Source organism: Lethenteron reissneri, chromosome 68 (genome assembly GCF_015708825.2).
Source record: "Lethenteron reissneri isolate LAM-NWPU_2019-01 chromosome 68, ASM1570882v1, whole genome shotgun sequence".
NCBI lineage: Eukaryota > Metazoa > Chordata > Hyperoartia > Petromyzontiformes > Petromyzontidae > Lethenteron > Lethenteron reissneri.
This window is the reverse complement of record NC_083846.1, coordinates 7,289,145-7,316,848: the sequence shown is the minus strand read 5'-3', so window position 1 is coordinate 7,316,848 and position 27,704 is coordinate 7,289,145. Positions and strand designations below refer to the sequence as shown.

Sequence of the window (27,704 nt, the reverse complement as noted above, 5' to 3'; positions counted from 1 at the left end):
TGAGTCCGTGTGTGGGTCGTGTGTGAGTCCGTGTGTGAGTCCGTGTGTGTGCGTGTGTGAGTGGGGAGCAGTAGTGTCGCGGTTAGCGGGCTGCGCTACGAACGAAGCGTCCCAAGTTCAATTCCCGCTCACGGCCATCACCGGTGACGATTATCTGAACCGGTCCTGGGCCTCCCCTAGGTCGACTCAGCCTCAAATGAGTACCTGGTGTGGTGTGTAAACATCACCACTAGGGAGACAAAGGCGGCCGGGCGTGGTGTTGGCCACCCACCCCCTCGTGTGCCGCGTTGGCCTTCATAGGTGCTCGCTAACAGCACTTGCCCTAAGTCTGTTAAGGCTATACGGGGGATCTTTGTCTTTTCTTGTGCGTGTGTGAGTCCGTGTATGTGTATGTGTGAGTCTGGGTGAGTCCGTGTGTGTGAGTCCGCGTGTGTGGGCGTGTGAGTCCATGTGTGTGTGGGTGTGAGTCCGCGTGTGTGCGGGCGTGAGTCCGCGTGTGTGGGCCCGTGTGAGTCCATGTGTGTTCGGGTGTGAGTGCGTGTGTGAGCCCGTGTGTGGGGAGGGTAGTCCAGCAGTTAGCGTGCTTTGATGACTATGTGTGATGAATTAATTAATCTTCAGCTGGAGTTGAACTCGGGTTGCCACGTAGCTGCCCGTGCCTGTCTCTGCCTCTCACCGCCACGCAGGAGGATCCTGCTGATCCGACCCAAGATGGTGCTGTGCAACCACGGCAACTACCGCGAGCTGCGCTGGTTCACTCCGTGGGCTCGCGAGCGGTGAGCCGTGCCGACTCGCAACATTGTCGTCGTCACCATCATCATTAGCATCATCATCATAGTCAGCAACATCACCATCACCGTCGTCATCAGCAACGATGGTGATGTTGTGTGAGGGAGTGATGTGAGTGGTGAGTGACACTGTGGTGTGAGTGGTGAGTGACACTGTGGTGTGAGTGGTGAGTGACACTGTGGTGTGAGTGGTGAGTGACACTGTGGTGTGAGTGGTGAGTGACACTGTGGTGTGAGTGGTGAGTGACACTGTGAGTGGTGAGTGGTTAGTGACACTGTGAGTGGTGAGTGACACTGTGGTGTGAGTGGTGAGTGACACTGTGGTGTGAGTGGTGAGTGACACTGAGTGGTTAGTGACACTGTGGTGTGAGTGGTGAGTGACACTGTGGTGTGAGTGGTGAGTGACACTGTGGTGTGAGTGGTGAGTGACACTGTGGTGTGAGTGGTGAGTGACACTGTGGTGTGAGTGGTGAGTGACACTGTGGTGTGAGTGGTGAGTGACACTGAGTGGTGAGTGACACTGTGGTGTGAGTGGTGAGTGACACTGTGGTGTGAGTGGTTAGTGACACTGAGTGGTTAGTGACACTGTGGTGTGAGTGGTGAGTGACACTGTGAGTGGTGAGTGACACTGTGAGTGGTGAGTGACACTGTGGTGTGAGTGGTGAGTGACACTGTGGTGTGAGTGGTGAGTGACACTGTGGTGTGAGTGGTGAGTGACACTGTGAGTGGTGAGTGGTTAGTGACACTGTGAGTGGTGAGTGACACTGTGGTGTGAGTGGTGAGTGACACTGTGAGTGGTGAGTGACACTGTGAGTGGTGAGTGACACTGTGGTGTGAGTGGTGAGTGACACTGTGAGTGGTGAGTGACACTGTGAGTGGTGAGTGACACTGTGGTGTGAGTGGTTAGTGACACTGTGGTGTGAGTGGTTAGTGACACTGTGGTGTGAGTGGTGAGTGACACTGTGGTGTGAGTGGTGAGTGACACTGTGGTGTGAGTGGTGAGTGACACTGTGGTGTGAGTGGTGAGTGACACTGTGGTGTGAGTGGTGAGTGACACTGTGGTGTGAGTGGTTAGTGACACTGTGAGTGGTGAGTGACACTGTGGTGTGAGTGGTTAGTGACACTGTGGTGTGAGTGGTGAGTGACACTGTGGTGTGAGTGGTGAGTGACACTGTGGTGTGAGTGGTGAGTGACACTGTGGTGTGAGTGGTGAATGACACTGTGAGTGGTGAGTGGTGAGTGACACTGTGGTGTGAGTGGTGAGTGACACTGTGGTGTGAGTGGTGAGTGACACTGTGGTGTGAGTGGTTAGTGACACTGTGAGTGGTGAGTGACACTGTGAGTGGTGAGTGGTTAGTGACACTGGTGTGAGTGGTGAGTGACACTGTGGTGTGAGTGGTGAGTGGTGAGTGACACTGTGGTGTGAGTGGATGAGTGACACTGTGGTGTGAGTGGTGAGTGACACTGTGGTGTGAGTGGTGAGTGACACTGTGGTGTGAGTGGTGAGTGACACTGTGGTGTGAGTGGTGAGTGACACTGTGGTGTGAGTGGTTAGTGACACTGTGGTGTGAGTGGTGAGTGACACTGTGGTCTGAGTGGTGAGTGACACTGTGGTGTCAGTGGTGAGCGGTTAGTGACACTGTGGTGTGAGTGGTTAGTGACACTGTGAGTGGTGAGTGACACTGTGGTGTGAGTGGTGAGTGACACTGTGGTGTGAGTGGTTAGTGACACTGTGGTGTGAGTGGTGAGTGACACTGTGGTGTGAGTGGTGAGTGACACTGTGGTGTGAGTGGTGAGTGACACTGTGGTGTGAGTGGTTAGTGATACTGTGAGTGGTGAGTGACACTGTGGTGTGAGTGGTGAGTGACACTGTGGTGTGAGTGGTTAGTGACACTATGAGTGGTGAGTGACACTGTGGTGTGAGTGGTTAGTGACACTGTGGTGTGAGTGGTGAGTGACACTGTGAGTGGTGAGTGACACTGTGGTGTGAGTGGTGAGTGACACTGTGGTGTGAGTGGTTAGTGACACTGTGAGTGGTGAGTGACACTGTGGTGTGAGTGGTTAGTGACACTGTGGTGTGAGTGGTGAGTGACACTGTGAGTGGTGAGTGACACTGTGGTGTGAGTGGTTAGTGACACTGTGGTGTGAGTGGTGAGTGACACTGTGGTGTGAGTGGTGAGTGACACTGTGGTGTGAGTGGTGAGTGACACTGTGGTGTGAGTGGTGAGTGACACTGTGGTGTGAGTGGTTAGTGACACTGTGGTGTGAGTGGTGAGTGACACTGTGAGTGGTGAGTGACACTGTGGTGTGAGTGGTGAGTGACACTGTGGTGTGAGTGGTGAGTGACACTGTGGTGTGAGTGGTGAGTGACACTGTGGTGTGAGTGGTGAGTGACACTGTGGTGTGAGTGGTGAGTGACACTGTGGTGTGAGTGGTGAGTGACACTGTGGTGGGAGTGGTGAGTGACACTGTGGTGTGAGTGGTGAGTGACACTGTGGTGGGAGTGGTTAGTGACACTGTGAGTGGTGAGTGGTGAGTGACACTGTGGTGTGAGTGGTGAGTGACACTGTGGTGTGAGTGGTGAGTAACACTGTGGTGTGAGTGGTTAGTGACACTGTGGTGTGAGTGGTTAGTGACACTGTGTGTGCACCGCTGTGGTTCATGCAGGGAGGTGGAGGATCATTATCTGCCACGCATCATCCAGGAGATAACTGAGCAGGTAACCCATGGATGGGCGGGGCGCCAGCATTGTCGTCTGCTGCGCCTACCTCGGTACTTGAGTGCTGCTGTCGTGTTTGTGTGTCACTGCCTGTGTGACGCTAGACGTGACGCTAGCGGTGACACTCACAGTGACACTCACGGTGACGCTCATGGGGACACTAGCGGTGAGTGAGAGAGCGAGAGTGTGAGTGTATGTGAGTGAGTGTATGTGAGTGAGCGACTGAATGAGTGGAGTTTGTCTGTTCTCCCCCTGTTCAGCATGGGGTTCCCTCCCTACGGCTTGTCCAGTTTCCCTCCTCCCCATAGCTAAACCCACACACACACACCACACACACACATACCACACACACTACACACCACACACACCACACACTACACACACTGCACACACACCACACACACCACACACACACCAAACACGCACAGCGCAACTTGCTATCGGCCAAAACCACATCCCCCAACAATGCTGACAAATCAACTGCGGAACCACTCGATTGGGATCACACAGTCGCCGCAGTAGCAGCAGCAGCAGAAGCGACATCGCCCCCCCCCCTCCGCCTGTTGAGCCTCTTGAGCGAGAGTCTGGAGGCTGGGCCCGCCGGTGACGATAGGTGCCGGCGGCTGTGGGGGTTGACCGCGCCAGGTGACGGTGCCGCTGGGTGACGCCGTGCTCGCCACGCTGGACACCTGCATCGGCAGCGAGAGCTGCGAGGAGCTCTGGGCCCCCCACAGGTAGCAAAACAAAGGAGAGGGGGGGCGCGTTATCAGTGGTTGTGGCGGTGGTGGCGGTGGTGGTAGTGGCGGTATTGGTGGTGGCGGTATTGGTGGTGGCGGTATTGGTGGTGGTGGTAGTATCGGTGGTGGTGGTATTGGTGGTTGTGGTGGTGGCGGTGGTGGTGGTTGCGGTTGTGGTGGTGGTAGCGGTGTTGGTGGTGGTGGGAGTTGTGGTGGTGATTTTGGTTGTGGTGGTATTGTTGCTGTGTGCGTGCTGCAGCCCCCACGTGGCTATGGGTCTGGACGGGGTGGAGATCTTCACCAACGGCTCCGGTAGCCACCACGAGCTGCGCAAGGCTCACGTGCGAGTCGACCTCGTGAGGTCGGCCACCACCAAGGTGGCAGACTCACACCACAGACTCACCACAGACTCACCACAAACTCACACCACAGACTCTCCAGAGACTCACCACAGACTCACACCCCAGACTCAGACCACAGACTCACCACAGACTCACACCACAGACTCACCACAGAATCACCACAGACTCACACCCCAGACTCACACCACAGACTCACCACAGACTCTCACCACAGACTCACACCACAGACTCACCACAGACTCACCACAGACTCACACCACAGACTCACCACAGATTCACCACAGACTCACCACAGACTCACACCACAGACTCACACCACAGACTCACCACAGACTCACACCACAGACTCACCACAGACTCACCACAGACTCACCACAGACTCACACCCCAGACTCACACCACAGACTCACCACAGACTCACCACAGACTCACCACAGACTCTCACCACAGACTCACACCACAGACTCACCACAGCACAGACTCACACCACAGACTCACACCACAGACTCACCACAGACTCACACCACAGACTCACACCACAGACTCACCACAGACTCACACCACAGACTCACACCACAGACTCACACCACAGACTCACCACAGACTCACCACAGACTCACACCACAGACTCACCACAGACTCACACCACAGACTCACCACAGACTCACCACACAGACTCACCTCAGACTCACACCAGAGACTCACCACAGACTCACCACAGACTCACACCACAGACTCACCTCAGACTCACACCACAGACCCACCACAGACTCACCACAGACTCACCACAGACTCACCTCAGACTCACACCACAGACTCACCACAGACTCACACCACAGACTCACCATAGACTCACACCACAGGCTCACACCACAGACTCACACCACAGACTCACACCACAGACTCACCACAGACTCACTACAGACTCACACCACAGACTCACACCACAGACTCACCACAGACTCACACCACAGACTCACCACAGGCTCACACCACGTACTCACACCACAGACTCACACCACAGACTCACCTCAGACTCACACCACAGACTCACACCACAGACTCACACCACAGACTCACACCACAGACTCACACCACAGACTCACCACAGACTCACCACAGACTCACACCACAGACTCACCACAGACTCACCACAGACTCACACCACAGACTCAACACAGACTCAACACAGACTCACCACAGACTCACACCACAGACTCACACCACAGACTCACACCACAGACTCACCACAGACTCACCACAGACTCACCACAGAATAATCACAGACTCGCACCACAGACTTGCACCACAGACTCACCACAGACTCACACCACAGACTCACACCACAGACTCACACCACAGACTCACCACAGACTCACACCACAGATTCACCACAGACTCACCACAGACTCACACCACAGACTCACCACACAGACTCACACCACAGACTCACCACAGACTCACCACAGACTCACACCACAGACTCACCACACAGACTCACACCACAGACTCACACCACAGACTCACCACATAGACTCACACCACAGACTCACACCACAGACTCACCACAGACTCACCACAGACTCACCACACAGACTCACCACAGACTCACCACAGATTCACCACAGACTCACCACATACTCACCACAGACTCACACCACAGATTCACCACACAGACTCACACCACAAACTCACCACACAGACTCACACCACAGACTCACCACAGACTCACACCACAGACTCACCACAGACTCACACCACAGACTCACACCACAGACTCACACCACAGACTCACCACAGACTCACCACAGACTCACCACAGACTCACACCACAGACTCACCACACAGACTCACCACAGACTCACACCACGGACTCACACCACAGATTCACCATACAGACTCACACCACAGACTCACACCACAGACTCACCACACAGACTCACCACAGACTCACACCACGGACTCACACCACAGACTCACCATAGACTCACACCACAGACTCACCACACAGACTCACACCACAGACTCACCACAGACTCACACCACAGATTCACCACAGACTCACCACAGACTCACACCACAGACTCACCACACAGACTCACACCACAGACTCACCAAAGACTCACCACAGACTCACACCACAGACTCATCACACAGACTCACACCACAGACTCACCACACAGACTCACACCACAGACTCACACCACAGACTCACCACAGACTCACACCACAGACTCACCACAGACTCACCACAGACTCACCACACAGACTCACCACAGACTCACCACAGACTCACCACAGATTCACCACAGACTCACCACATACTCACCACAGACTCACACCACAGATTCACCACACAGACTCGCACCACAAACTCACCACACAGACTCACCACAGACTCACACCACAGACTCACACCACAGACTCACCACAGACTCACACCACAGACTCACCACAGACTCACCACAGACTCACACCACAGACTCACCACACAGACTCACCACAGACTCACACCACGGACTCACACCACAGATTCACCATACAGACTCACACCACAGACTCACCACACAGACTCACACCACAGACTCACCACACAGACTCACACCACAGACTCACACCACAGACTCACCACAGACTCACACCACAGACTCACACCACAGACTCACACCACAGACTCACCACAGACTCACACCACAGACTCACCACAGACTCACCACAGACTCACCACACAGACTCACCACAGACTCACCACAGACTCACCACAGATTCACCACAGACTCACCACAGACTCACACCACAGATTCACCACACAGACTCACACCACAAACTCACCACACAGACTCACACCACAGACTCACCACAGACTCACACCACAGACTCACCACAGACTCACACCACAGACTCACACCACAGACTCACACCACAGACTCACCACAGACTCACCACAGACTCACACCACAGACTCACCACACAGACTCACCACAGACTCACACCACGGACTCACACCACAGATTCACCATACAGACTCACACCACAGACTCACACCACAGACTCACCACACAGACTCACCACAGACTCACACCACGGACTCACACTACAGACTCACCATAGACTCACACCACAGACTCACCACAGACTCACCACAGACTCACACCACAGACTCACCATAGACTCACACCACAGACTCACACCACAGACTCACCACAGACTCACCATAGACTCACACCACAGATTCACCATACAGACTCACACCACAGACTCACACCACAGACTCACCACACAGACTCACCACAGACTCACACCACAGACTCACCATAGACTCACACCACAGACTCACACCACAGACTCACACCACAGACTCACCACAGACTCACCACAGACTCACCACAGACTCACACCACAGATTCACCATACAGACTCACACCACAGACTCACACCACAGACTCACACCACAGACTCACCACACAGACTCACCACAGACTCACACCACAGACTCACACCACAGACTCACCACAGAATAATCACAGACTCGCACCACAGACTTGCACCACAGACTCACACCACAGACTCACCACAGACTCACACCACAGACACCACAGACTCACCACACAGACTCACCACAGACTCACACCACGGACTCACACCACAGATTCACCATACAGACTCACACCACAGACTCACCACACAGACTCACACCACAGACTCACCACACAGACTCACACCACAGACTCACACCACAGACTCACCACAGACTCACACCACAGACTCACACCACAGACTCACACCACAGACTCACCACAGACTCACACCACAGACTCACCACAGACTCACCACAGACTCACCACACAGACTCACCACAGACTCACCACAGACTCACCACAGACTCACCACAGACTCACCACAGACTCACACCACAGATTCACCACACAGACTCACACCACAAACTCACCACACAGACTCACACCACAGACTCACCACAGACTCACACCACAGACTCACCACAGACTCACACCACAGACTCACACCACAGACTCACACCACAGACTCACCACAGACTCACCACAGACTCACACCACAGACTCACCACACAGACTCACCACAGACTCACACCACGGACTCACACCACAGATTCACCATACAGACTCACACCACAGACTCACACCACAGACTCACCACACAGACTCACCACAGACTCACACCACGGACTCACACTACAGACTCACCATAGACTCACACCACAGACTCACCACAGACTCACCACAGACTCACACCACAGACTCACCATAGACTCACACCACAGACTCACACCACAGACTCACCACAGACTCACCATAGACTCACACCACAGATTCACCATACAGACTCACACCACAGACTCACACCACAGACTCACCACACAGACTCACCACAGACTCACACCACAGACTCACCATAGACTCACACCACAGACTCACACCACAGACTCACACCACAGACTCACCACAGACTCACCACAGACTCACCACAGACTCACACCACAGATTCACCATACAGACTCACACCACAGACTCACACCACAGACTCACACCACAGACTCACCACACAGACTCACCACAGACTCACACCACAGACTCACACCACAGACTCACCACAGAATAATCACAGACTCGCACCACAGACTTGCACCACAGACTCACACCACAGACTCACCACAGACTCACCACAGACTCACACCACAGACTCACCACAGACTCACACCACAGACTCACCACAGACTCACACCACAGACACCACAGACTCACCACATACTCACACCACAGATTCACACCACAGACTCACCACAGACTCACACCACAGACTCACCACAGACTCACACCACAGACTCACACCACAGACTCACCACAGACTCACACCACAGACTCACACCACAGACTCACACCACAGACTCACCACACAGACTCACACCACAGACTCACACCACAGACTCACCACACAGACTCACCACACAGACTCACCACAGACTCACCACAGACTCACACCACAGACTCACACCACAGACTCACACCACAGATTCACCACACAGACTCGCACCACAGACTCACACCACAGACTCACCACACACTCACACCACAGACTCACCACAGATTCACACCACAGAATCACCACAGACTCACCACACAGACTCACACCACAGACTCACACCACAGACTCACACCACAGACTCACACCACAGACTCACCACAGACTCACACCACAGACTCACACCACAGACTCACCACAGACTCACACCACAGACTCACCACAGATTCACCACAATATTATACAAAGGCACTGCCACTGTAATCATGAGCTGATAAATTTTTCTGTTGAATATTTCAGATTTACTGCATCACTCCACATGCCGCATTCTCCTCTCATTAATAATCATGAGCGGGTGACGTCACTCCACATGCCGCACCCCTCCCCTCATTAATAATCATGAGCGGGTGACGTCACTCCACATGCCGCACCCCTCCCCAATCATCATGAGCGGGTGACGTCACTCCACATAGGGCAACCTCCCCTTATTAATTATCATGAGTTGAACAATTTTTCTATTTAATTTGTCTGATTTACTGCAATATACACCCGTCCTTGGACGGGCAAACAAGCTAGTAATCCATAAGGGGTTTTTTTGGTGGGTTAGATGGCATAAATATGAATGTGTTGTTAAACTCGCCACTACCCGATGGCGCAGCCAATAATTATCAGCAAGGGGCTTGAGACGTAAACAACACGTGGGCAATTCGTTACCACTCCAGCACTAACCGGTTGCCGTGTGTTGGAAAGTTAAACCCACAACAGCGATTACGATTCAAGTAGCTGGTGACGTTTCGCTGGTGATTAGAACAACAACCACAACAACAACCACAAAAACCACAACAATTACAACAACAACCACATCAACAACCACAAAAACATCGACAAAAACCACAACAACAATCACAGAAACTACAACAACCACGACAACCACAAAAACCACAACAACAACCACATCAACAACCACAACAACAACCACAAAAACTACAACCACATCAACAATCACATCAACAACCACATCAACAAGAAGCAGCCTCGTTGGGCGACAGAACAGAGTGGACTTGTGCCCGTGCGTGCAGAGCGGTGGCGTCTACGTCTTCTCCAACCAGAAAGGCTGCGATGGAGACCGCCTCTACTACGACGGCTGTGCCATGATCGCCGTCAACGGGAGGCTGCTGGCGCAGGGATCACAGTTCTCACTCGACGATACGGTGAGCGGCGCTACTCACCACCACCCACCACCCGGTGCCTACCGCCCACCACCCACCCACCACCCCAGCAGCGTGTGGGCTTCACGGGGACCCGTGCTTGCGTGTGTGCATGTGTGCATGTGTGCGTGCATACGCGTGTGTGTGTGCGTGCATGCGTACTTGTGCGCACCCGGGAGCGCAGGAGGTGATCACGGCCACCGTGGACCTGGAGGACGTTCGCAGCTACCGCGGGGAGAGGTCCTCCAGGAACCTGGCTGTGAGTAGCGCAGCAGCGGCGCCGACCGCCCTCACCGACACCGCTTCTCCCCCCTCCCCTCCCCCGCTGCCGTGTGCCGAGGCTACGGTTGGACGGGCGGCGGTGGCGGTGGTGGAGGAACCTTTTGTATTTTTGTGCAGGCGGCGCGGAGCGGGCGCTACCCGCGCGTCCGCGTCCCCTTTGCGCTCTCTTCGCACGATGACCTCACGGTGACCCCCAGCCCCTACCTCGAGTGGTGCTACCACTCGGCGGAGGAGGAGATCAGGTGAGGCCTACTCCGAAGCCTCCTCTGAGGCCTGAGCAGCCCCACGCTTACATCCATCAGCCCCCCTTCCTTCCATCCATCAGCCCCCCATGCTTACATCCATCAGCCCCCCACGCTTCCATCCATCAACCCCCCATGCTTACATCCATCAGCCCCCCACGCTTACATCCATCAGCCCCCCACGCTTACATCCATCAGCCCCCCACACTTACATCCATCAGCCCCCCACGCTGCCATCCATCCATCAACCCCCCACGCTTTCATCCATCAGCCCCCCACGCTTCCATCCATCAGCCCCCCACGCTTACATCCATCAGCCCCCCACGCTTCCATCCATCAACCCCCCACGCTTCCATCCATCAGCCCCCCACGCTTACATCCATCAGCCCCCCACGCTTACATCCATCAGCCCCCCATGCTTACATCCATCAGCCCCCCACGCTTACATCCATCAGCCCCCCACGCTTCCATCCATCAACCCCCCATGCTTCCATCCATCAGCCCCCCACGCTTACATCCATCAGCCCCACACGCTTCCATCCATCAGCCCCCCACGCTTACATCCATCAGCCCCCCACGCTTACATCCATCAGCCCCACACGCTTCCATCCATCAGCCCCCCATGCTTACATCCATCAGCCCCCTACGCTTACATCCATCAGCCCCCCACGCTTACATCCATCAGCCCCCCACGCTTCCATCCATCAACCCCCCACGCTTACATCCATCAGCCCCCCACGCTTACATCAATCAGCCCCCCACGCTTTCATCCATCAGCCCCCCACGCTTCCATCCATCAGCCCCCCACGCTTACATCAATCAGCCCCCCACGCTTTCATCCATCAGCCCCCCACGCTTCCATCCATCAACCCCCCACGCTTACATCCATCAGCCCCCCACGCTTACATCCATCAGCCCCCCACGCTTACATCCATCAGCCTCCCACGCTTACATCCATCAGCCCCCCACGCTTCCATCCATCAACCCCCCATGCTTCCATCCATCAGCCCCCCACGCTTACATCCATCAGCCCCCCACGCTTACATCCATCAGCCTCCCACGCTTACATCCATCAGCCCCCCATGCTTCCATCCATCAACCCCCCACGCTTCCATCCATCAACCCCCCACGCTTCCATCCATCAGCCCCCTATGCTTACATCCATCAGCCCCCCTTCCTTCCATCCATCAGCCCCCCATGCTTACATCCATCAACCCCCCACACTTCCATTCATCAGCCCCCCACGCTTACATCCATCAGCCCCCCACGCTTCCATCCATCAACCCCCCACGCTTCCATCCATCAACCCCCCACGCTTCCATCCATCAGCCCCCCACGCTTACATCAATCAGCCCCCCACGCTTCCATCCATCAACCCCCCACGCTTCCATCCATCAACCCCCCACGCTTCCATCCATCAACCCCCCACGCTTACATCAATCAGCCCCCCACGCTTCCATCCATCAACCCCCCACGCTTCCATTCATCAGCCCCCCACGCTTACATCCATCAGCCCCCCACGCTTCCATCCATCAACCCCCCACGCTTCCATCCATCAACCCCCCACGCTTCCATCCATCAGCCCCCTACGCTTACATCCATCAACCCCCACGCTTCCATCCATCAACCCCCACGCTTACATCCATCAACGCCCACGCTTACATCAATCAGCCCCCCACGCTTCCATCCATCAACCCCCCACGCTTCCATTCATCAGCCCCCCACGCTTCCATCCATCAACCCCCCACGCTTACATCCATCAGCCCCCCACGCTTACATCCATCAACCCCCCACGCTTTCATCCATCAGCTCCCCGCCCTTCTGTAGTGACTGGGAATGTCACCGTGTGGTGCCGGGCCTGCGAGGCCACGGCGGGACGTCTACTGTTGTGTGTACACCCCGGACACACGGGGTGTAGTACCAGCCCTAGTGGGGGCTTGGGTGAGCGCTGGCTAAGCGTGCGGTGTGGGCTCCCGTTGAGAGAGAGCGAGAGAGCGTCAACCAGCTGGGGTTACGTTGGGGGCACGATACTCTGGCTGACCTGGGGACACGTGACCGGATGATACTGGAGGGGGGCCACCGGTGGAGGGGGCCAACGGGTGGCCACGTGGTCCGGGAAGAACTCTCGAGAGCCTTCGGGCAAGGGGGCGAGAGAGTCCGAGAAGGTGGGCGGGGCGAGAGGCGGAGCCGGCCCTAGCCCGGCCCCATATAAGGGGGGGCCCCGTGAGGGGCTCGGGGTTCTTCCTGTTGGAGAGGCAGGAGATCCACGTCAAGCTTGAAGAAGCCTCCAGCCACGCGGTCCGGGACCCAGCTCGCGGTCCGGACCGGGATAGCGGAACCGTGTCTAGTTCCGCCGTAGCGTGGCTAGTTGGGTGATCACCACCCGAGAGGGTGTCGTGTTAATAGCCCTAGCTGTGCAAATTAGTTAACTCAGTTGGACTCACTCCACTTCCATCCATCTAGAGTGTTCCAGACGGCCGCGTCCTCAACATCACCACCATCATCATTATCACCACCATCACCACCACCAGCATACCGTACGTTGAACTTCTTGTGTGCGTTAGCCAACCATGCTAATCGGTGGTGCGGGGGGAGGTGGAGGACAGCAAACTGAATGTAAATAGTCCGTAGTGAGTCGGCTGTTGCAGGCCTGCGCCTTTACTCCACGTTCTGTCTTGCAGCCTGGGCCCCGCCTGCTGGCTCTGGGACTACCTGCGGAGGAGCAACCAGGTGACTCCGCATAGCCACACTCCACACAGCTTCCCCTCTCACAGCTTCCCCTGTGCGATGATCATACAGTGATCGTGCGGTGATTGTGTGATGCTTGCGTGGCGCTTGCAGGGAGGGTTCTTCCTGCCGCTGAGCGGAGGCATCGACTCGGCGGCCACCGCCTGCATCGTCTACTCTATGTGCCGCCTCGTGTGCCGGGCCGCCCTGCAGGGCAGTGAGTGCCCTGCACCCGCTGGCGTGGACGTTGGCGCCACTGTGTGACGGCTCGATCCAGCGCTTCCCCACGCCCAGCGTGTTCTTGCCGGAGTGAATCCGCGAGTGGAGATCGCAGCGTCAGTAACCGTCGGTAGTTAGCGATAGACGATCGACCGGGTGAGCGGGTGCACGGGTGCCGCGGTGGCCAGGAGATGTTAACCACCTCGCCTGGTGTGCAGGAAGTCGTGGGACCGATCCCGACCCTGACGACGCCTGCTGCTGCTGTATATTTAGAGTTTGCGGGTCTCTCTCTCTTTTTTTTTTTACGATCAGAGGAAGCAAGAAGATGCTCGGTGTAGTCGGCACTTTGCTTCGTTCATCATTTCGCTTTTTGTTTTTTTTAACGCTTTGCTTTATGTAAACCTCCCCCCCCCCCCCCCTTTTTAAATGAAAGATTCACAAAAGATTTCACACTCTGCTCTCCTTACCCCTTCCCTCTCTCTCTATCCCCTCTCTCTACCCCCCCTCTCTCTCTATCCCCTCTCTCTCTACTCCATGTATATGTTCCCCCTATGTTTTATATGTAATATATGTAATTTATTTTTTACAAGTGCTGCATCTGCACCCAGCCCTTCTCGCCCCGTGGTGGTCGCGTGGAGTTTTCTCTGGGCCTTCCGGTGTTTCCCTCCACATTTAGAATCGACGTCACCACACGTTTAGAGTTATTTGGCTGCTGCTATGAATTTCCACGTGACGATAATAATAAGCCACTTCTTTGAACTACGATTTGTGATAGCTCAGTGGGGCCTTACCTGGTAAAATAAAAATTGTTCAGTTTAGAATGGGTGAGTGAGTGGGCGAGTGGGTGAATGAACGAGTGGGCGAGTGAGTGAGCGTGTGAGCAAGTGGGTGAATGAGCGAGTGGGTGAGCGAGTGGGTGAATGAACGAGTGGGTGTGTGGGTGAGCCAGTGGGTGAATGAACGAGTGGGTGAGCGAGTGGGTGTGTGGGTGAGCAAGTAGGTGAATGAACGAGTGGGTGTGTGGGTGAACAAGTGGGTGAATGAACGAGTGGGTGTGTGAGTGGGCGAGTGGGTGATTGAACGAGTGGGTGTGTGGGTGAGTGAGTGGGCGAGTGGGTGAATGAACGAGTGGGTGTGTGAGTGGGTGAGCGTGTGAGCAAGTGGGTGAATGAACGAGTGGGTGAGCAAGTGGATGAATGAGCGAGTGGGTGAGCGAGTGGGTGTGTGGGTGAGCGTGTGAGCAAGTGGGTGAATGAACGAGTGAGTTGGCGAGTGGGTGAATGAACGCGTGGGTGTGTGGGTGAGCGAGTGGGTGAATGAACGAGTGGGTGTGTGAGTGAGCGAGTGGGTGAGCGTGTGAGCAAGTGGGTGAATGAACGAGTGGGTGAGCAAGTGGATGAATGAACGAGTGGGTGAGCGAGTGGGTGTGTGGGTGAGCGTGTGAGCAAGTGGGTGAATGAACGAGTGGGTGTGCGAGTGGGCGAGTGGGTGAATGAACGAGTGGGTGTGTGCATGCAGACACGCAGGTGATGGGCGATGCGCGACGTCTGCTGGGCGACGCCGACTACGTGGCGTGGGAGCCCGAGCGGCTGTGCGGGCTGCTCTTCACCACCTGCTACATGGGCAGCGAGAACTCCTCCGGCGACACCAAGCGGCGTGCCTCCCAGCTCGCAGCGCAGATCGGCAGGTGAGGCCTGTGCTGGCACTCCTCAATCAGCTGCTTGGTCGGCTGCTTGGTCACGGCTCGATCAGAGCTCGATCGGCCACCACTTGGGCGTGTGTAGTGATGGCTGTGTGTGTGTGTGTGACACAGCCACCACCTGGGTGTGTGTATCGACGCGGCCGTGCAGGCTGTGGTCTCTGTGCTGCGCGTGGCCACGGGGTTGACTCCGCGTTTCCTTGCCCACGGGGGCAGCGCCCGGGAAAACCTCGCCTTGCAGAACGTCCAGGTGACTAGAGATGCACGCTGACACCCACACGCAGACTCGCACGCAGACTCACACGGAGACCCACACGGAGACTCACACGGAGACTCACATGGAGACCCACACGGAGAGCCACACAAAGACCCACATGGAGACTCACACGCAGACTTACACGCAGACTCAACAACAACAACCGCCATTCGCCACTAAGTGGCGGCGACGTCACGACGACGCTTGTGCCAGGCCATGTGCACCTTGAGGCCACGTGAAGTGTCGAACGCCCGCTGGCAGGTCACGGGGTAGACCCAGGTGCCACGGGTCGACTGATCGAGATGACCGAGATGACTGGCTGATGCACCACCTGTGCCCCCTACTGTGCCAACTTGCTGTGCTTTAGCCACCCGGCGCTCCGCTCGTTGTGGTGAGCGTCTCTCCTCCGCCCTCCGTTGTTGTTGGAGGGCGACTGCCTCCAACTGCCCAGTAGCGTCCTTCACGAGCCTCCTCCACAGAGGCCGATCTTGACACCGCTGGTACCAGTCATCGGCAAGTCCACTCAGCTCCACGTCCTCCTGTACCACATCACTTCATCTCTTCTCTAGCCCGTGCCGCGCCCGTTTAGCCCCCTCGATCCGGCCGAACAAAAGCTGTTTAGGCATGCGGTGGCTGGGCATGCGGGCTACATGACCCATCCAACGCAGCCTTGCCTGCCGGAGGAGCTCACCGATGGGACTCTGCCCAGATCTTTCAAGGATTTGTGAGCTCCTCACACAATCCAGCCTGGTTAAACCCAGGATGGATCGTAGGCAGGCCAGCCTAAATGTTTCCAACCGGCGAAGATGCTCCATTAGGGGGGTCCACGTTTCGCAAGCGTAGAGAAGGGAGGGAATCATACTCTTAGTTCATTCGGTAAAGTCACGTAGGTAAAAAATGAAATTAAAATTAATAAAAATAAAACAATAAAAAATAACGACGTTTCGGAGGCAACACAAGTCTCCGTCATCAGGTGGGACCGTCACAGCCAGATTTGCTGCATCAAGTGAGGCAAGGATTCAAGATGTAAGCCCTTAAATGCAAGTTGAGGGGGGAGGAGAGGGGGGGGAGCTTATCAGAATGTGGTAGCCAATGAATGGAACGTATCGGGAGGGAGGGGGGCGGAGCTAAAAGAAGGCACGAAATGCTACGTAGAACGTATCGGGAGGGGGGAGGGGACGGGGCCAAAAGAATGCACGAAGTGGTACGCAAGAGCCGGCAACGTGGACGTGGTTGTGTGCAAGTAACTATTGTTGCACATGCTAACGTATTGGACGGGGAGGGGGAGGGGGGGCTAAAAGAGGGTATGGGGTGCAAGTGTACGTGGACATGTGTATGTACAAGCACCTGTTGATACACATGACAGAAAAGAACGAAAATGCCCATGTTTATACCAGTGTTGGCTGACAATAAAGAGAGTACTGTTAAACACTGGGGATGTTAACACTCGGTAAAGTAAAGTAAAATAGTGCCTGTCAGGTAAGATGGTCCAAAAATGTGTAATTAAGTTTATTTTTCATGGTTGATAACATCTTTCCAATGATTACTAAGTTTGTACCCATCATAACGGTTGAAATTATGTCTGTGTTTGTATATCTGAATGGCTTCGTGTACAAACCTTTGATGGTAGCCAGAGGGTTTGCAGAGTACCTTAGTCTCGGAGAAAACAATCTCATGAGAGCCCACCGCGTTGTAGCAATGATCGGCAACGGCAGAAGACTCAATTTTGCCGTGTTTCAAATCTGACTTGTGCTCGCGGACACGATCAGAGACATGACGTTTCGTTTCCCCAATGTAACAGTCACCACAGCTGCAACTCAGTTTATAGACTCCAGGGTAATGCAAGTCAGGGATGACATCCTTCACAGATGGAATTAGATCACGGATTTATGTACTGTACTGAATCGGACTTGGATCTTATGTTTGTTTAGAATTTTGGAGATATTTTGGTCACGCCTGCTATGTATGGTAACGTGACAGTTTTGATCGGAGTTTCATGTGGCTGTTTCTGTATGGTGGGAGAAACAGCTTGGCGGATGGTGCGTTCAGAGTATCCATTCATCCTGAGGGCCCGATGTACATGTCTCAATTCACTGGCCAGGTGGTGTTGGTCAGAGATGCCATGACTTTACCGAAAGAACTAAGAGTATGAATCCTTGCAGTCACGAAAGCTTCAAATCTAGAATTAAGGGAGGGAATGACTGTGGCGAGAAGACCTGAAGCTTCGTGTGGAGCGACAGACCAGGTAGCTTCCACACAGCGTTACGCAACCGATGAAAAGATATTGCCGCTCGACTGATTCGGAGTGAGACCTCTGCTGTTAAACTGGAGCCGGTCATAAGCACACTGTCCAAGTATGGGAAACTCTCCACTCTCTCCACTACTGCCCCATCGCCGATTGGGAGTTGTGGGGGTGGAGTGTCCGATGGTACAAAATACCCAGGCAGGTGCTTAGTTTTGATGTGGTGGTTGTTGACGTGGTAGTTGTGGTGATGGTTGTTGACCTAGTGATGGTGGTGGTGATGGTTGTTGACCTGGTGGTGGTGGTGGTGATGTTTGTTGACCTGGTGGTGTTGGTGGTGGTGATGGTTGTTGACCTGGTGGTGTTGGTGGTGGTGATGGTTGTTGACGACCTGGTGGTGGTGGTGGTGATGGTTATTGACCTGGTGGTGGCGGTGGTGATGGTTGTTGACCTGGTGGTGGTGGCGGTGATGGTTGTTGACGACCTGGTGGTGGTGATGGTTGTTGACCTGGTGGTGGTGATGGCCGTGTGATGCGCTGGCAGGCCCGTGTGCGCATGGTCCTCTCCTACCTGTCTGGTGATGGTTGTTGACCTGGTGGTGGTGGTTGTGATGGTTGTTGACGACCTGGTGGTGGTGATGGTTGTTGACCTGGTGGTGGTGGTGGCCGTGTGATGCGCTGGCAGGCCCGTGTGCGCATGGTCCTCTCCTACCTGTCTGGTGATGGTTGTTGACCTGGTGGTGGTGGCGGTTATGGTTGTTGACGACCTGGTGGTGGTGATGGTTGTTGACCTGGTGGTGGTGGTGGCCGTGTGACGTGCTGGCAGGCCCGTGTGCGCATGGTCCTCTCCTACCTGTTTGCCCAGCTGGGCCTGTGGGCTCGGGGACGCCCGGGAGGACTCCTCGTGCTGGGGTCGGCCAACGTGGACGAGAGGTGCGGGACTCACCCCACGCACCGCCCTGTAGCCCCCAGGGTACCCCCCACGTATCCCCAAGTACCCCCAAGTACCCCTGTGTCAGAATCAGAATCTGTACTTAGACTGCAGGAGGAATCCGATGAGCTACAAAGCTCTTTGTCACAGATGTCCAGTCGGGGCACGGGTCAGAACGATACAATAACAAACAATACACAAACAAATACAAATGAAACTAAGCTATTTTTGTGTATCTTACCAGGTATGGCCCACTGAGGTATTAACTTCTTTTTAAGAAGTGACCTGGCCGCAAATGATAGCTCAACAAAGTGGAATTTATAGCAGAAAAATAAACCTGAGTCATTTAAATTTTTTTTAAATACCCTATGTAATCCTATCAGCCCTCTGTGTAGCTGTAATAAGTAACAGAGTGATGATGGTGAACGGTGATGAGCGGTCATGTGGTACTGACCCTGTGACTTTGTATATGTACTAGCATAAGTACCCGGCGTTGCCCGGGTGAAAAATATATTTCTTAATAACCTTACATATATACACAGATGGGCTGCTACCCCTGCCCCCACCCCCCCAGCCACGATCTCCTCGGCCGCTGTGCAGTAATATGTACGGCCTATAGTGTGGTGGGGTGTCGAGGCCTAGTACCGTGCAGAGCCTCCGGCCTCGCCTAAATTGCCCACCCGGCTGAGGCTGGGTACGGGTGCCGTTCCCCCCCCCCCCCCCCCGCGCTACAATAATACTGTCTAATCGCTATAATTTTATAATCTACCGACCCTATAATAGTAATTGCACACATTGTGGTGGGGGGGGAGTGAAGAGGACGTGAAACTTTGATGAATTTACCTCAGAGTCGCGTGTTAATGCGTGCGCCTATTTTTAACGGGAATAAAAAATGGCGTCCACCCCGCGGCGAATGCGTCGCTACCCGTTGCCAGGGGCAACCGCCGGACCAATCGTGTCTCGCAAATCCCTGACATTTCGTCCAATGAAACTGCGTATGGTCCGATACACAGACACACACACAGACAGACCGACAGACAGACAGATTTGCGATTTTATATATATAGATGTTGAACTTCTTTCCCACCGTACGTAGCCAAGCACGCTAATCAGAGGTACAGGGGACGGACAGCATTCCAAAGATAAAAGTCAGTTCTAAATAAATTAGTTTGTCAATGTCGATGATTTAAAAATGCGTAGCTCCAGTGGCTTCATATTCTTTGGGTGTTTCGGTAAAGTCACGTAGATAGGTTCAAATTAAAAAAATTAAATAAACAAAAACTACAACGTTTCGATCACAACATTAGCGATCCTCATCAGGAGGAAAACAGAGAGGGGAAGCTGCTGAGGCAGGCTGTCTTTAAAGGTTTACAACGGGTGTAGCCCCAGGGTCATAAACGAAGTGGGCGGGGCTAGTGATGTCGTAGCTTTTTGTTTATGTTTATTCATTTGAACCTATCTACGTGACTTTACCGAAAGACCCAAAGAAAATGAATTCCTGCAGTCACGAAAGCTTTCAGTCAAGATCTCCAGTGGCTTCCTAATATCGGAAGGAAGAGCGTTCCAGAGGGCCGCAGAAGTGCATCATGACCCTGGCAACCTTGGACTCTGTGACCCTGTGACACTGACCCTGTGACACTGTGACCCCATGACCCTGGGACTCCTCTGTGACCTTGTGGCCGCCTTTGTCTGCGTGGCGCAGCCTGCGCGGGTACCTCACCAAGTACGACTGCTCCAGCGCCGACATTAACCCCATCGGTGGCATCAGCAAGAGCGACCTGCGCTCCTTCGTGCGGTACTGCGAGCGCGAGTTCGGAATCACCGCCCTCACCAGGTGAGCTTCGGTCTCGTGTAGTAACAATCATCATCGTCTGTAATTTACGCTTGGGTCACCCGGGAAAGTCTCTTGAGGAATCCGGGACATCTGTGGTAAGGCCCCGTTGAGCTGCTATGTAGTCGCTCTTTTTCAGAAGCGACTTGGCTATCACAAATGATAGCTCAACGAAGTGGCTTATTATCATCATCATGTGAACATTTATAGCAGCAGCCATATCTTACCTATAAAAGTATTTTTTTGTCTGTTTAACACGTAGGCTTTCGCGACCAATATCATCCATAATAGAGGTTTTGGGTTAGATCGCATAAATATATAAATGTGTCGTTATGAATTTTTTTTCCGTCTGTCTGTGTGTGTGGACACACCTTGTGACGCTTTTAATTCACAAATTGCTGGGTTTACGTTTTAAGCAAACTACACACATACGACACAATAAGCCCCTGACCGTAGAATCGCGATTTGTTTTTCCCATCCGTCAAATGTATAGTAGTTAAATTAACAATCTCTTACTATTTATTATTATATTACTACGCTGAGCATGCGCCAAAGCACACATCTGTGCATGCGCGGAAACGCTGATCCGTGGTTGCCCTAGCAATGCACACCAGACGAGATCCAACTAATACTTTAGAACGTAAGACTACTGCAATAACTACAAATTCATTAATCCCTAAGACTGAAAAAAAACTAATTAAAACAAGGGCCTCAAAACCACCTAGACTGTATGGGCTACCAAAGATGAATAAAATTGGCATCCCACAATTGGCTCTGCCACATATAAATTAGCAAAATATATAACTAAACAAATACAGCCCTACATCGATAGGACATCTTCCTTCATAAGAAATTCAGAACATCTTGTGAATGGGATTAAAGATATTACAATTAACCCTAATAATAGTATGGTGAGTTTTGATGTGATTTCTCTATTCACAAAGGTTCCAGTGAACGAGTCGCTTAAATGACTTGCTACACTAGTGTAATGCGAGCAAGGACAGGGTGGGCGCGGACTCTGCGCCACTCACGGGGGCCGGAGTATTAGGGGAGGTGGAGCCTGGTCGTCGGGGTGAGTGGGGGCGGAGTCAGGGTCACGTGAGGAGGAGGATATAGGGTGAGAACCGGAAGGGGATCGGGAGTCGAGAGAGAGTAAAGATAGAAGGAGCCACGCGGGGTGCTGGCGGAGGGGTGGCACGAATTGCCACGTGGTCGGAGTCACGGCACCGTCGGCCAGCGGTGTACGTGGAGCAGCGGAGTGGCTGCAGAGTGTGCGGGAGCACACGGGGCAGCAGGGTGGCTGCAGAGTGTGCGGGAGCACACGGGGGCAGCAGGGTAGCTGCAGAGTGTGCGGGAGCACACGGGGGCAGCAGGGTGGCTGCAGAGTGTGCGGGAGCACACGGCGCAGCAGGGTGGCTGCGGAGTGTGCGGGGCACACGGGCAGCGGTGTGGCTGCAGAGAGAGCGGAGGACTCGAACGGCGTGCGGAGGGCACGCGACGGAAGAGGTGCGGGTCCGATCGGAGACATCGCGGGGTGCGAGACAAGAACCCAATAAAGGACAGACGGAGACCAACATTGCCTAAGAGTCCTTTATTACACTAGTAAAGAATACAGGTTTGGGACACTGTCTACCAGACGAGCGCTCTGAACTCGCCAAATTGAAAAAGAGAGAGGACATAGTCATCCTCTCAGCCGACAAGGGCAATGCTACTGTCATCATGGATAAAACCACATACAACAACAAAATCCAGGACCTTCTTAATGATGGCAGTTACACCAAAATTAACAAAAGATCCTACCAACCGCCTGGCTACAAAAACCAACAATATCATTAACAATTAGACTTCTCTAATCGAACCATTCAAGCGGCTCTCCCTAAAACCTTCTGCTGCTAGACCACCCAGATTCAATGGTCTTCCAAATATCCATAAAGAAGGTACTTCATCTTCTTGGTTCTTTCGGTAAAGTCACGTAGAAGGGAAGTAATAAAATAATAAAAATAAAACATAATAAAATAATTCTCACGACGTTTCGGCCACAACGCAAGCAGCCGTCCTCAGGTGAAACCAGGTCTGTCGATGCGACAGCGTCTGAATGAAACAGCACACGTGCTTGGAGCATATTCAGATTCCAAAGAACACAGGATGAGATGTTACTATCCTTTGTGCAAGCACTTCCAAGAGTTCATGAACAGTGAGCCTGGTGAAATTTGGGGAGCGCATCGTCAGTAGTGACCCTTTGGTTCCTAGGGTGTTTCGGCCTTTCATACTATACACCCTCCCCAAAGGCGGCCAGCGACAGGGTGATCAATCCTACGCTTGCGTCCCATTCCCAATTAGTCATAGGAGTTGCCTTGTTGTTGGTAGCCAACATCCCATGGGACTATGCATGGCAGGGGCGTCCTCCTCCCTGAGTCAAGCATTGTTGACTGCATACCTCCTGGCCCTCTCACTTTGGGGCCCAGCTGGGGTCTTTCCTCTTCATCCAGAGCCACTGACTGCTGCCTTCTGCCGCCTCCGATACAGCTTTGATTGCCGAACGCTGGCTCTGGCCCTTAATTCCCAGGTCTCTAAGCAGTCTGGTTGTAGATGTTGCCACAAAACCTCTGCAGCCCACCTCCACTGGTCGGACTTCTGTGTTCCAGCCATGATGCCGTGCTTCGGCAGCTAGATCGGCATAGCGCAGATGTTTTCGCTCATAAGCCTCATCTACTGAGTCCTCCCAGGGTACTGTGAGCTCAATGATGAAGACCTTCTTGAGCGAACGGGACCAGAGCACCACGTCAGGTCTTAGGGTGGTGGTTGCGATCTCCGGAGGAAACACAAGTTGCCGGCCAATGTCAGCTAGCATTTTCCAGTCGCGGGCCAAGCGCAGCTGGTCTCGCTCTATTGGTGTAGAGCCGCTCTTCGGTGGTTTAGCCCCTTCGCGGACAAAGATCGTCCGTAAGGGGTGTGATGCTGCTGGGGGTGGTAGGGAGTTGGTGGCAGCTCGCTTGTCCTCCAGGGCGGACGCAAGGTTTTTAAGGACTTGGTTGTGACGCCAAGTGTAGCGTCCTTGGGTGAGGCTTGTTTTACACCCTGTGAGAATGTGCCTGAGGTTGGCTGGCATGGAACAGAGGGCACAGTCCGGATCTTCACCATACCATTGCTGAAGATTAACTGGTGTTGGAAGGATGTCATATGTTGCTCTGATGGAGAAGCTCAACCGCCTCGCTTCCGTGGCCCACAGATCCTTCCAGCTGATCTTCCTCTTCTCCACACTGTCCCATCGAGTCCACTGTCCTTGTTTGGCAAGAGAGACTGCCTTGGCCCACCTTGCAGCCTCCACCTGATGGCGTACTTCCTGCACTACCATCTTCCGCCGCTCTGGTGCAGTGGCCTTACTCCAAGCAGCACGGCTAGTTAGCCCAAGGCCTCCTCTCCCTTGCTGAACATGACCCACAATGTCAGCATGTCTGAGGGCTGCTGTTGCCTCCTGGACTGCTTTTCCTGGCCTCCATTTGCGCCCAGTTGCCAAGGTCGGCGCGTTGTTGCTCACCACTGGGTCTCGAGATTCATTCAGTGTCATCTGGAGCCTGGTTTTTGCACACTTGAATTCCTCGGTTAGACTGGTGAGGGGCAGCTTGAGGACACCATCTCCATAGAGGCCTATGGTGGTAAGGCATCGTGGAACTCCGAGCCACTTCTTTAAGTAGCTCGTGGCTCCTCTTTCCATCTTCTCCACTGTTGAGATTGGAACCTCATACACTGCTAGGGGCCACAACACCCGGGGTAGGAGACCAAACTGCAGACACCAGGCCTTTAACTTTCCAGGTAGCTGGGTGTTGTCGATGGACTGTAGGCTACTACTGATGTCTTTGCGCAGCTGTTGCACCTGGTCTTTGTCCTTCAGGCTTGCATCATACCACCTTCCAAGGCTTTTTACCGGCTGCTCAGACACTGTTGGGATTTGGTCATCTCCGATGAAGAATTTCAGGTCACAGAGTACTCCCTTCACAATCGAGATGCTGCGTGACTTGGATGGTTATATATAAGCTGGGTTGGAAGGGGGGGGGGGAAAGGGCGCCTTGACAAAATAATTTGCATATCAATAGGAATTTAGCATATTTATGGGAAATGCAGGTATGTGATTAGTACTACTTATGTTCGTGCATTATGCAGGATTAGCAGCATCCAAGGGAGGGGATATGGGAAATGCAGGTATGTGATTAGTGCTACTTTGGCCGTGCATTATGCAGGATTAGCAGCATCACAGGGAGGGGATAGGGGTAGCATTAATAAAGGGAAGAAGTGTTAATAGTATGTAGCTGCAGTAACTAAAACCAACACGTAAACAACTAAAGTATAAACTACATAGTATCATCATTATACTAAATATACTCTACAATAAGCTGAGTTACTAACAGTAAGAAATACATTACAATTCTACGTCGTAAAAAATATAATATGCTTCCATCTAAACTTTATTCTCTTACATCACACGAGTCTACACCGTACTATATACTGCCATAGACAAACCCAACATTAAATTATATACTGTATTGCTATAAACCACCTTATACATTGTAATATTACACTATGTATTATTCTACCCACCCTAATGTATATCACACTGCTGTATATTCACTATACAATTACGATACTATATATTACTTTGTACATTGTATTAAGCATATACATTTTTATACTATTTGTTATACATTGTACCGTTGACCGTCGTGTGAAAGATACTAAGAGGAAGAAACAGCAGCGGAGCAAAGAATCCATTCCCTGCGGAGAATACAATGCCAGTGAGTGGAACGCGGTCTGAAAGTCACCGTAAACGTGAACATAATCAGTTAAGATCCAAAATGGTTTATTACGTCCTTCCAATGATTATATATATGCTCCAAGCACGTGTGCTGTTTCATTCAGACGTTGTCGCCTCGACAGACCTGGTTTCACCTGAGGACGGCTGCTTGCGTTGTGGCCGAAATGTCGTGAGAATTATTTTATTATGTTTTATTTTTATTATTTTATTACTTCCCTTCTACGTGACTTTACCGAAAGAACCAAGAAGATGAATCCCTGCAGTCACGAAAGCTTTAAATCGAAAGGTACTCCATTTTGGCCCATCGTTTCCACTATCAACTCGCCTACCTACAAACTGGCCCAATTTCTGTCTGAGACCTTGCTTTCATTCACGGGCAAGACTACCTCAGCAGTACGTAATTCAGCTCACTTGGTCTCTCTAATCAAGGGCATCTCACTGTCTCCAGATGATTTGCTTGTCAGCTTTGATGTAGTATCTCTGTTCACCAAGGTTCCTGTACGTGACACCTTAACAATAATTGAAGACTTGGTCCAACATGGACTGAATCCTGATCTACCAACTTTGGTTAGGCACTGCCTTATGTTGTATGTGTTGGGATTATGAAATTTTGATAAAAATAATACAAATTAATAATTTTCCGAAAAATGCGCAAATCGCATTATGATAGTGTTTGTATTAGTGTGCATAAATTATGTTAATGTGTGTAATTATATGCATACATTATGATAATCGCGGAGATAATCGTAGTAATTTATGCGGATGCTTGCGATTATGTTAATGTGTGCAGTTGTGATAATAAGGCTTAGCTTCGTTTATCCAGAGTTATAGCAATCAGGATAACACGATTATCATCGATTAAACATTTGTTGATTATCTTAGTGTGTTTGTTATTTTAGGTCTCCAGGTTCAGATCTCATCACAGGATACAGTTATCAAGAATAAGACAGTTTTGCATGGACTTGGAAAGAAGCACTCGAACAGTTGGTGTTAAGCAATTTTAATTCTAAACAAGTGTAGTGACAGAACGGTCACTACTGTGTTGGCCCGTACGAGGGCTGGGGGCCCCAAGGGGGTGCCTGGGGGGGTCACGTGCTGGAGGGATCCGGACCTTCCCAGAGGTGGGGGAAGTGAGGCGTGGCCTGGGAAGGGAGGCGTGGCCTGGGAAGGGAGGCGTGGCCTGGGCGGAGCCGGCCACGCCAGAGAGACGAGATATAAGGGTGGTGTGAAGGCAGAGCAGGGCTGTTCCTGAGAAGAATGAAGACACCTCGTGAAGATGCCAGAAGAGAAGACCTACAGTGAGCGGACTGCCAGCAGCCACCTGGCTGGGTCACGCTGGAGCGGCTAAAATACAACGGTGTGTTAGCTAGTGTAGGTCGGTGGTCACCACCCTATGTGTAGAGTAAGAGTAACTGTTGAGTAAACGTTGTGTTAATTAATAAATGAGTGTTGCCTCCCAAGAAGTGTGTGCGCCTAAATTGAACCCATTACATTTGGTGTCAGAAGTTGTGGAAAAATAAATATTGCTAGGTGTTATCCTAGGGAAGTAAAATGGGCACACGAAAAACATACAAAACTCATCTGGACGTCTTCG

At 52.9% G+C, this 27,704-nt stretch overlaps 1 protein-coding gene across 6 annotated transcripts in view; it reads left to right on the top strand.

Moving 5' to 3' along the window:
• Window positions 1-27,704, top strand: part of NADSYN1 (NAD synthetase 1) — an 80,765-nt gene that overhangs the window by 20,458 nt on the left and 32,603 nt on the right. For 5 of the 6 annotated variants that reach the window (XR_009757245.1, XR_009757244.1, XR_009757243.1 and 2 more), the window contains 13 exons: window positions 687-776; window positions 3,456-3,507; window positions 4,153-4,241; window positions 4,504-4,621; window positions 10,744-10,875; window positions 11,057-11,131; window positions 11,272-11,396; window positions 14,078-14,126; window positions 14,238-14,340; window positions 15,861-16,029; window positions 16,156-16,291; window positions 19,365-19,471; window positions 21,172-21,303. Coding sequence is in view for 2 of the 6 variants with exons in the window: in XM_061578910.1 (XP_061434894.1) it covers window positions 687-776; window positions 3,456-3,507; window positions 4,153-4,241; window positions 4,504-4,621; window positions 10,744-10,875; window positions 11,057-11,131; window positions 11,272-11,396; window positions 14,078-14,126; window positions 14,238-14,340; window positions 15,861-16,029; window positions 16,156-16,291; window positions 19,365-19,471; window positions 21,172-21,303 (1,377 nt within the window). In the remaining 4 variants the exon portion in view is untranslated. Of the gene's footprint in view, window positions 1-686; window positions 777-3,455; window positions 3,508-4,152; window positions 4,242-4,503; window positions 4,622-10,743; window positions 10,876-11,056; window positions 11,132-11,271; window positions 11,397-14,077; window positions 14,127-14,237; window positions 14,341-15,860; window positions 16,030-16,155; window positions 16,292-19,364; window positions 19,472-21,171; window positions 21,304-26,027; window positions 26,091-27,704 lie in introns of all 6 variants that reach the window. The other variant, XR_009757246.1, reaches the window with a different exon arrangement.